This window comes from Schistosoma mansoni, chromosome 2, assembly GCF_000237925.1.
Source record: "Schistosoma mansoni strain Puerto Rico chromosome 2, complete genome".
In the NCBI taxonomy this organism is placed as follows: Eukaryota; Metazoa; Platyhelminthes; class Trematoda; order Strigeidida; family Schistosomatidae; genus Schistosoma; species Schistosoma mansoni.
In genome coordinates this window covers 18,395,957-18,408,016 of record NC_031496.1, presented here as the reverse complement: position 1 = coordinate 18,408,016, position 12,060 = coordinate 18,395,957, and the positions used below count along the sequence as shown (strand labels likewise).

Here is a 12,060-nt window from a genome sequence, read left to right as displayed (position 1 = left end):
TGCAGTACTCCAGCTGACGAGTCCCAAATAGGACGAAACGCGCGTCCTGGATTCCACTGCTAGCCACTATCCATCTCTGCTAACCATGCTTGTGAATTAAGGTATATCGAGGCAATACGCACAGTATGCACATATGCCAAATAGAGACTGACCAGATGCAGTCCTAACAAAATCGATGAGGAAGATCCAAACAAGTAATACGAAGTGAATTTAAACTTCACCCCATCGCACAAGCAAGTGGCTATCAGGACTCAGTGGCCGAGTGGATAACGCGATGGCGTTTGAAGCGAGGGTACTGGGTTCGAGTCCCAGAGTGAACATCAACTCTGAGATGCAGGTACATCCAGCTGACGAGTCCCGAATAGGACGAAACGCGCGTCCTGGATTCCACTGCTAGCCACTATCCATCTCTGCTAACCATGCTTGTGAATTAAGGTATATCGAGGCAATACGCACAGTATGCACATATGCCAAATAGAGACTGACCAGATGCAGTCCTAACAAAATCGATGGGAAGATCCAAACAAGTAATACGAAGTGAATTTAAACTTCACCCCATCGCACAAGCAAGTGGCTATCAGGACTCAGTGGCCGAGTGGATAACGCGATGGCGTTTGAAGCGAGGGTACTGGGTTCGAGTCCCAGAGTGAACATCAACTCTGAGATGCAGGTACATCCAGCTGACGAGTCCCAAATAGGACGAAACGCGCGTCCTGGATTCCACTGCTAGCCACTATCCATCTCTGCTAACCATGCTTGTGAATTAAGGTATATCGAGGCAATACGCACAGTATGCACATATGCCAAATAGAGACTGACCAGATGCAGTCCTAACAAAATCGATGGGAAGATCCAAACAAGTAATACGAAGTGAATTTAAACTTCACCCCATCGCACAAGCAAGTGGCTATCAGGACTCAGTGGCCGAGTGGATAACGCGATGGCGTTTGAAGCGAGGGTACTGGGTTCGAGTCCCAGAGTGAACATCAACTCTGAGATGCAGGTACATCCAGCTGACGAGTCCCGAATAGGACGAAACGCGCGTCCTGGATTCCACTGCTAGCCACTATCCATCTCTGCTAACCATACTATCAGTTTATTTGCTTGAATGATCCGACTTTATTTTATTAAACCTTATCAAGATTTATGTTCATTTTAAAGCCCCATGATCACACATTAGTCTTATCACTAATCATAACACTTCACTTCCCTATCCATAATGAATATCTAAGTTTACTTTTGAGAATTAAGTAGTATTGTTGTGTGTGCTATTGATGTCGATAGATATAAGTAGTAAGTATCATCAGTCGAAAGTGAAATGCCTGGCGGCAGAAGGTCAAGATGATCGAAGAGGACGAGAACAGAGAGTGATTGGTGTGGAAACGAAGGAACTATCAATTCTGAAACAATTGATTGACATTTCGCAAATGAAGTATTTACTATATGGTTCTCAGATTTCACTAAGACGTTCTGTAATTTTGTATTCAGTTACGTTCGATTGTCCCCACTTGTGTTCTCGCTCACTACAGTATAACGGATAGTCTAAAATTTATCATAGTTTGAAAAAATATTGCAACTGAGGATTACGTCCTAAGAAGTTCAATAGGTCTATTTTATAGATTTCTATGCTACTTACTTTTTAACTGTTGAAATCACACAAATGGTTTCTTCTCTCTCACACACAGATCGTAGTGGCTAAAACATATTTTCCTACTAGCTACAGTTATACAGAAACTGTCGTTAGTTTATTCGAATTCATGCATACAAATAAAAATACAAATATTGTACAGTATTACAGCTAAGGAATGTATATTCTTCAGTAGAAACATTGTAGTGAACAAGAACACAAGTGGAGACAATCGAATGTGTTTGAATACAAAATCACAGAACGTCTTAGTAAAATCTGAAAACAATACAGATAATTACTTCATTTGCAAAATGTCAGTCAATCGTCTAAGACTTTATTATTCTTTACTTTCCAAACCAATCATTCTCCGTTCTCGTGTTCTTTTCTTCGATATTGTTATCTTTCTTCCACAAGGCATTTCATTTTCGATTGATGATACATACTACTTATATCTGTCGACATCAGTAGCACACCACAACATATTATTAATCAGAAATTATTCACGCCTCTTGTCATAGAAGTTACATAATAGTTAATCATGATTGTAACTGAATATCTTGTAATCTTATGGATAAGCTTCTGATTAAAAGATAGACAGGAGAAAGGTAATTTCAATTTCTAAATGGTATAATTTTCATGGAGAATCCCTTATTGTATGAAAACTTATTTTTCAGATACCTCAGATTTTCCTACTATTATGATAGATTTATAATTCCTTCTTCTTTTCTAAGACAAAATGATGACTAATATTTGCAATGAAATACCAGAAGTAAATAAACGAGAAACTATTGAATATTGTATACATTAAAAGAAAAGTCAGTTATTAAGTATAAATTATATTCTGAATGTGCAAAATCAGAAACTTTTCCCATTTGTAAAGAATAAACAATGACTAGGTGTCTACAAAACATATATATATTTATATATACTCTATTATACAAAGTTTGCTTCATTTTAACAGATAAACACTGAATGTATTCTAAGAGAAAGTAAACACTTGGTTAATCACTAAACACAGAAACTACCCAACTGTTAAAATAGTCATATCACATTCAATGAGTGGTAAATGTTTTCAGCTAATATATTGTTAGAATCATATTCTCTAGTCTTTGGTCTATCTTCAACTTTCCTAGAATATATTCTCCTAATATAGTAACTTCACTGTATAGAATAAACTATTGATATAGGAAAGTTTATAAAAATAATATTGGAAAATGAGCATTTTTACCTGTATAAATATAATTGATCAGTGTTTTCAATGCATTAGGTTCAACATCATGAATCCATATTTCTTGTTCAGTAGCTTCTTTTAATTCATTACCAAACATTGCAGCAAAATAATCACTAGCTGCTGCTAATATAACACGATGTGCAGGTATTCGAATAATTAATTCATTAGATGAATTAATCAAATCTGATTTACCATGATTATTATTTAACGGATGAACTGAATCACTGGTCATAGTTGAACATTTTGTATTTGTTGATAATATTGATTTTGTACCAGCAATTAAAATGACATCAGCTAATCGACCATCACGTAATTTATCCGACATACGACCAAGTAATCTTGAAGCATGATTGGTTGGCATAAATTGTTCTAATGCACCACATGATGGACTTGTCGGTATATAATCAGATATAAATGATTGATTACAATTAATTTGTAATTGATTTAATGAATTTAATTGTTTTTTATCATTCGAAGAATTAGTTAATGTAATGGTTGATGATTTTTCAATGGATTGATTTAAATTTATGATATCATTATGATTACAATCAGGTAATAAAGAAGAAGAACATGTTGATGAAGATGGTGAGGATGATGTTGTTGTTGTCGTCGTCGTTGATAATACTGATAATAATTCATGATTAGATAATGTTGATGATTGTTGTGAATAGGATTTCATCATTAATTCATTATTAGATAATGTATTCACAGATTCTATCATTTTCATTAATTCTGATGTATTTTCATAATTTCTATCATTTATAATTGGATGTTTTAATGAAATTTTATTATATTTAGATAAACAATTAATTTGCGGTAAATTTAAATGTTGTAAATGATTTAAATTATTCATAGAATAATGTAGATTATTATTATCATTATTATTATTATTATTAATATTATTATTACTATTATAATCAATCATACTTTGTTGCATAATATAAGTACTATTATTATTATTAATATTACTATTATTAAGATTAGATAATGATGAAGGATTAGATGTTAACATAGATGGTAATGTATCATTCTGTTTGTTAGAATGATACTTTTTATGATTCACAATTAATGAACTTGTACGTGTAGGTAAAATAGGTGGATTCAATTCTATTTGATTTATAGTTTGTTCTTTTAATAATAATATTGAATTATTTTTTGTTATTGATTGTATTGGATAAGAATTAGATTGACTTATATTATCAGTATCATTAATTTTAGAATTATTTAATAATACTTGTGGATTACATGAAGTATCATCAGTACGAGTATTCTCGTTGTTGTTATTATTATTCTGACTGTTATCCGTATTGAATTGTTGATCGATATTTATTGTTCTATTACATAGATTATTGGAAGTACCTGGATCTATAGTTTGAGATTTGGTTAAATGATCTGATCTTCCAATGTTAACATCATTAGTACCAGTACGATTATTGATGTTATTGACATTACACAATTTGAATTGATTATGACAATGATGTGGGATTAATGAATTTAATAGTTCAGAATAACTCATTGTTAATCTTGGATTATTGTATTTATTGTTATGCATTGATTTCATATTATCATTATGATTCTCAGTAACATTAATGTTAGGATGATTATGTCTATGAGAATGATGGTTAAGTAGATGATGTTGATGATTGTATCCTTGAAGTAAAGTATACTTACTATGTCCGAAATGATAAGGTATACAATGAGAAGGATATGCACTGCCCAAACTACCTGAACGTGTTTCATCTTGTGGAATAGATAGATCTGGTACAACTGGAATGAAATATGTAGATCCATGTTGTTGTTGACATTCATTCAATAAAGGATAATCTGTTGTTTGATGTAAATTTATATCAGAACTTTGATGATAGCCAAACATTTTATGACTGTTATTAGTAATTTTAGAAGTAGATGCCACAGTAGTAACGGTAGTAGTATTAGAAGTGGTGGGATTGTTTTTACTTTCCTTGCCGGTATTTCCTTTATACTGATTGTACATTTTGCTATTAACATGAGAAGATGTAGGTGAGGCCTTAATGTTCTGTTGCGATTCATTACTGTATGGAAAAATTTGTGAGGAATAAAAGTGTAGTAGACGGAAGAGGTGAAATGATAGAAAGTGTTAAAGATTAACTAACCAACTGAAATACTACTCATAAATGACAGTTTATGCCGATATTTCCCACATTTAATTGATTTAGCACTAACTTTAAAACGTGAAATCTTCATTAGTAAAACTAATAGTTGAAATTGTGGAATCAAAGTGATGGCACTTTGAGCAATATTTCACTTCCTTGACTACTTTTTCGCCTGTGAAATATCTCCTTTGAAAGTAGAAGACATAAGAAGTTTCCAAGTGTTTGGTTATATTTATATTTGATACAGAGCTTGTATATATTAGGACCTTTAAGTGTATAATACCAACGTAAAATGAACAGTACTAGATAAAAGTAATAAGCTCTGTAATAAGTTTGTCAGACGTTATCAGGTAAGATTGTTGAAATATATTTTCCATATGCCCACCCAGCTCCTACCTTGGTGCGTTATGATACTTAACTTTGAAGATTAATGATAGCTACATCAAAATATTTCACGATCTCTTTAAGTCACTGGTTTAACCCCAGTTAGATTTTAAGGTTAGTGTCCATGAGATAATCATAGTACGTATCAAGACCGGCTGCAGTAATCCTGATATTATATTCATTTTTTATCTTCTAGTAAGTCGTGGACTGAACATCATTATAATCATTTATCTGGACAGATTTCTCGTTATTATTTTTGGTTTTTAACCAGTATTGATTCTACTGTTTTCGTTCGTTTACCTTTTATCTTGCTACTTTTTTCTGGGTCTGTGGGTCGACAGAACCCATATGGATACATTATTTTTCAAGGTCATATGACTGTAAACGAAGCAAACTATTCGTGAGATTTGTGACGTAAGTTTAAATTAAATTTCATCTTAATACTCTCATGCTTCAGTGATCAAGAAAAAAGAATAAAGATATATCCTGAAGATTAGTATGGAGTTAAGAAAGAAACTGATAGTTGTCGTGTATACTTTATATTCTATTCACAAAATAGTTGGTAACAACACAGAAATCCTGAAAAAACAGTTTGAGTTTACGTCAGATATGTTTCATCAAAAGTCGCCTCATACATGCTTACAAATATTGGCATATATGATGGAAAAATGTACTGAAAGATCCTCCAACAAGTTAAATATTATTAGCACATACAAAAAATAACAGTAAAACTTGAGATGACATTTGGCAGTTTCCAGATGCTTAGCTACCTGTACTACCAGTATTTTTGTACTGCTTCATTTGCATATTTCCCAAGTGTTAACGATATTATTGACTGGTAGGTTAAATTCTTGACGATTACAATTAATACAGATGAGAGAAAACATAATTCACAGAAGGATAGAAGAGATTTTGAGCTATCAGAGCTTCTAAATCCAAGCAGTCTAGTGTCACGATTTCGTCGATATACCATTGAATTGATGGTACAGATATATTTGGAGGACATACGGTTGTAACCAAATATTTCAAAATTAACCATTATCCCGTCACGATTCTTAAATAATATGTCTTCATTAACTTATGGCTTTTCTTGTATTTTGGAGCTTTTCAAACATACGTCAAGTTAATAAAAGTACTGAGATATTTTCATGTTGGATTCAATTATAAGTCGATATAATTCGAATGATCGTTTAAAATAAATGATAATTAAATAACTGTTGTGTTATATTTTAGTAATTTTAATAGTTGAGATCATGAATCAATTGAAGCTAGATCATCATGGAAAACCTGGAAGCACTAAATGGCCGTTTCGTTCTATTGTGAGACTCCTCACTCCCCCTACTAATTACTGCCTTCTCGTGGTGGGGGTGTTGTTTACGAAATTGAGAGGACGAAAAGTGAATGCCTGGCGCTTTAACCGGGTTGATGGACACGGAAAGTACACATAGGGGAGTTGGAAAACCCTGATTCCAAAACATTGGTGATCATGGGCTCCAGTATCCTGAAGGGACAAATAACGTATGAACCTGTTGTTGGTCACCTACTACCATGGGACTGCATCTCCTCACGATGCTCCACTGCCTTGTGGACTAGACCTTTAGGTCAAAGGCTCAGGGTGTGGCTCCCTAAGAAAACCACCTGCTTCGGTTTGGACACCTAGGCAGTATCACAGCCCTCACACAAATCGAATGAGATTTGTGCGGAGCACATATATCTGGTGCCTCCTTGTACCAATATTTATGTGTTTAAATAAATAAATAATAATAAAATAAATTAAATGTATCTGATAATTTTAAAATATTATTATTATCTGTATACTGATTTATATCATACCTTGAATGTTCACTATTTGAAACATATACACGTTGTTTAGAATGATGTTGTTGATAATATTTAGGAGTTTGATTGCAACAATGATGTTGTATTGCTGTTTCTGATATGATATTATCTGTTTGATTTTCGGAATAATCTTGTGAACGGTCTTGTAAAATAGGTGATGAACTAGACGTAGGAGTAATTTGCTTACATATTTTATGAGTAGGTATATTTTGTAATTTTTGTGTATTATGTATACACGATGAAGGAGATGTAGACTGCATGTTATTATTATTATTATTTGACATTGTGCAGTTTGTTTGATTTAGACATGTAGAGTTAACTTGACAATAACAAATCGATTTTACCAACTGACATTGCTGTTTTTGTAATCGTTTATCAGTTGTATTATTTGTTTCAAGTGGTATTGATCTGTTTAGATCACATAGTAGGGAATTGTTATTATCATTACTGTCATGCAGTGAATTGCTCTGTTGATGTATCTTGTGTTTTTGTGATGATACTTCGGTGTTTGTCGTTGTTATTCGATGTAGTTGTCCATCGTTTTGCTCAGATTGAATGGTATATTGTTGAGGTTTTTGAACAGTGATCCGTCTTCCATGTTTACCACTTATTTCCCCAGAATTATCTGACTCATGTGAACTTGATGATCTCCTACGTTCACCAATTAATTTATGCTTAACTTGACCAGCTAAATTACGAATATTACAAGTTAAACTCATAAGGATCTTTCAAAAAAGAAAACTTCCAGAATATTTTATACTTATGAATGATATTAGAACATTTCCATATTTTCTATAATATTTTTTTAGTCCAATCAATATATTGGGACAACACAAGTGCATACGTGCACGTCACTAGATAAACAAATTTGCATATTCATACAGTACAATTGTGTGGATGTGATTTTCACATCTGTGGTCTAAATGATTGTATACGTGTATATACAGACAAAGTTACAGGTTAACAGAAATATTAAAATCGTGTTTCGTTACCTACTGTCTAATCGAATATATGATTGGGCAAAGGATAATCTATGTGTTACGATTTCTTTAGCACAGATCGCAAGCAGAGTGGAAGATTAGGTAGGCAGGGATAGATTCATTATTACGGATTTCTAACACTTTAACCAGTGCCTTCCTAATATTCCAAGGTCACAAAGTGACTAACCAGAAGAACTAGAATTTCACCTAACAAGACAAATGAAAATGTGATTGGTTTTCCTCTGGTGCTAAATATGTCTCAATGCTATAAAAATATATTGAAAATACACTTGGTATTGTTTGTTTGAATCAACCCATTGATGTTTAGCACTGCAATCGATCAGTCTGTTATTGACATAAATGCATCCTGTGCGGATTGCTTCGATATCGCCTTAATTCACAAGCATTATAAGTAAAGATGGTTGGTGGCTAGCAGTGGAATTCACATATGCCAACAAGATACTGATCAATTACGGTCCTAAACATCAATGGGAAGATCCAAGTAAACAATACCGAATGAATTTAAACTTCACCCCATTGCACAAGCAAGTGGCTATCAGGACTCAGTAGCTAGGCGGATAACGTGATGGGATTTGAAGCGAACGATACTGGGTTCCAGTCCCGGAGTGGACATCAACTCTTGGATATAGATACATACCAACTGACTCGTCCCAAATAGGACGAAACGCGAATCCTGAATTCCACTGCTAGCCACCAACCATCTTTGTTTATTATATTGAAAATAGTTGATTTTCAACAAATGAAAAGATTCTGGTTTCTATATAAGGAAATCCTTTTTAAATGGCATTACATGTAAAAGAATATGATCAGGAAGTTCAACAGATTTTATAATTCATCTGCTTATACTCAGGAAACTCGGAGGCACCATAAGTCGAAAGAGATAGGTGGTGGAAGACCTGATATTGTTCAGTGTGTACGATATAAAAGATGAGATAGAATAGTTAAACTATGAATCAAACTGTGAGGGAAATGACAATTTGTATTATTTTGTAATACACCAAGACATATTAATCTCGTCTCTAATTTAAGTTTCACGAATACTTAGTTCAATTGAGAATATTCATGTTTATTAAAGAAAACCATATTTTTCCGTTATCCTTATCTACATGTAGAAGGATTACAATTTGTATACAATGAAAAATAGATTGAAATGTCACCTTTATGAGTTTCGCAATTAAGTGCCTATAAATGCATATATTCAATGTCGAGGATTATTTGAGTTTTCAGTAAGACCGTGTTATTAGATAGTCAAATAACGGTTGTCGACTTCTACAGCTTTTCTAGAATTATAAAAGATTTACAACCAGTGCGCACTTATAATACAGACATCATTGACGTGTGAGAAACATCTAACTCGTGAAAAATTAGTGGAGACTGTATGTGTTTATTTTTGATAGCAAACCGCTAGCAGCAGTCTTCTACCTCAGTTGTGACGTCGGTGCGAATGTTAGCCTCAAAGACTATACTAGTCTTGCTGGAGCGAATACCATATGGACTTACTTTAATCTGCAACATCTTTGAAAACGTCATCACATCACCCTGGTCACCCAGATTGTGGTGCAAGCAGTTTTTTCTAACTTTTAGAGCTAATAATGGTCAATTAATCTCAATAGTGAACAATTGTTATTTTTGAAGGATTCCTCATATTCAGGCAGCAACATTGTGGAAGTGATGTTGTAGCATAAGAACTTGTATTTAAGCGTAGCGCATTGTTCAGTATTCATACCATTTTGAAACACTGCACTTAATGATATTAGCGAATTCTATAAAAAAGCATTGATGTTGTAGTTTTGAGCTTTGATCGGCCCTGATTTCATTTCTCGATGGGTTTTCCAATAGGCTAAATGAAAACGTATATAGGTTTATCTAATCTACTCAACAGATATGAAACAAGGCAAACTGAAGGGAATTCATTGAGATTGAATCGGTAGTTACTAATGTCAAGTGTCACTAAAAAGTATTACACGTATTCGTTTGACAACACGTTGGTTAAATCTTGAGTGATTAATTTAACTTGACATCAATAGATGGATTTACTGGCTACTGACATGTAGATTTAGATCGGTTAATGTTAAACACTTTATTAGCTTGACTATCGTCAACAACAGGTCCATGTGGTTGGCTATGAAAACTGTCCATACTACGAGAATGTCAAGCTAAATTAGGTAAAGTGGAGTTCAAACATATACGTCAGTGGTTAAAAGTACAATGCATGGGCCATTTTTCTTTAGAGTACGTGCTGGAGATGTTGTTTAAAAGAGCAATGAAAGCTTTACAATCAACCCATTCTGGTTAAAGACCACAACACCTCGAACATCTTCATCTTGAGCTATAAGTATTCTCCATTATTTCATTAAAAAATAAATCGATATCTTCAAGATGAGGCTTTAGGAATCGATGGTTGAAAAAGTGAGGGGAAACTTATGAGAATGCTAGTTCATTAATTTTATATTCTCTTTTTAAAAGTCAGTTCACAGTTATATTTAGATATTTTCTCTTTCTTATTATATTGTTGGGACGTAGTAACGTGGAACTGGTGTACTAATTTGTGGAGCCTCGCCTCATTCTCCTCGTGGTAATAATTTTAAGAAGTTCAGTCAAGTTTCATACAAGTATTCAAAAGCATAAACTGAGACAAAAAACACATCTTCGGTAAATCCGCTGCTTTTTTTATAAAATAAGGCACGGAGTTATGAAAAATCACGAATATCTCCAAGTCATTATTCTATCATTTTAAAAAAATACTTGACAGGATGCAGAATCCTCATTATGATAAGTAAGTTGAAAAGCCGCATATTTTTGTTAAGTTTTATCCTTAATTGTGAGATTTTGATACAGGAATGGAATGTTAACAGAACACTGCGAAGTAAATATAACAAAATGAATAATATTTAAAACAACTGTGCCACTAGGCTCTACAGTTATCAATTCAAAAATGGTGTATAGCAATTACAATTATATTCTAACTTCAGAATTTTTTCGAAACTGGATAGGTTTTGGAAAGAGCCAAACATTACTTGGCAATTAGTTACATATTTCGTAGATAAGAATGATGAATTTACGTTGAATATGTATAATCTACTTCCTCTAAATGTACTTTCTAGCTTAACCATCTTGTTTGGTGTTATACATAAGCGTTTGGGCAGTCCCCATAAAATGTAAAAGGTAACTGACTCTGTAAGAGCAAGTATAATTTAAATAAACACTGATTAGGAAGCATATAGGATTTTTTCGCGAATGAAATGATAGTGTATCAGCTTGTCAAGTTCATTTATTGTCAGAACTATGTGTTCGTTTGGATCTTGTCAACAAGATTTGTTTAAAAGTCTCGAAGAAAGATACGGACATCTCAAGATTCAACATCATATTCCTTAGAGACTGTTAAGAACATTACAGTTGACAGTATTAGTGTTTAGACCAATCCAGTGCAGAAACGACTATATAAAGAGAGTGATTACAAGATAGCAAGTTAAAATATTAAATGCAAACTCAGCGCTATAGTGAATCAGTTGAAAAAGTAGCGGTGTATTTCTGATAAACAATATTCAGTCCGTACTGAAGATTAGCTAGTTATCAACAAGAATTTAATCTGTGTACACATGCATTATTCATCACGAAATCCATAGTCAACCAACTCACTACTATATATTTAAACAAACATTTTAAGGATTATCATTGGTAACCGAAAACATATTAAAGAGAAATAAATCTGTTATGAGGCGGTCCACACAAGGTAGCTTGTTGAGGACAATCTTGTTTCCAATGAAACGAGAAAATTGAACGGTTTATTACTTAAATGACTATTGTGTAGTTTGTATAACTTCTTATTTACTGTGGAATTACTGT

The 12,060-nt window shown here is 33.2% G+C and overlaps 1 protein-coding gene and 3 non-coding genes across 4 annotated transcripts in view; 3 read left to right on the top strand and 1 right to left on the bottom strand.

The window, feature by feature from the left end:
• Positions 1-9,729, bottom strand: part of Smp_122980 (kelch-like protein) — a gene marked incomplete at its 5' end in the record, with an annotated part of 30,480 nt that extends 20,751 nt beyond the window's left edge. The window contains 4 exons of the mRNA XM_018795960.1: positions 2,856-3,227; positions 4,050-4,909; positions 7,208-7,938; positions 9,715-9,729. Coding sequence (XP_018650220.1) covers positions 2,856-3,227; positions 4,050-4,909; positions 7,208-7,938; positions 9,715-9,729 — 1,978 coding nt within the window. The remainder of the gene's footprint in view (positions 1-2,855; positions 3,228-4,049; positions 4,910-7,207; positions 7,939-9,714) is intronic.
• On the top strand, positions 252-317 carry Smp_tRNA_00116_Gln_TTG.1.1. Its single transcript has one exon. It is a non-coding gene (tRNA).
• Positions 585-650, top strand: Smp_tRNA_00193_Gln_TTG.1.1. The gene has a single exon. It is a non-coding gene (tRNA).
• Positions 918-983, top strand: Smp_tRNA_00262_Gln_TTG.1.1. The gene has a single exon. It is a non-coding gene (tRNA).
• Positions 9,730-12,060: the final 2,331 nt, after the last annotated feature.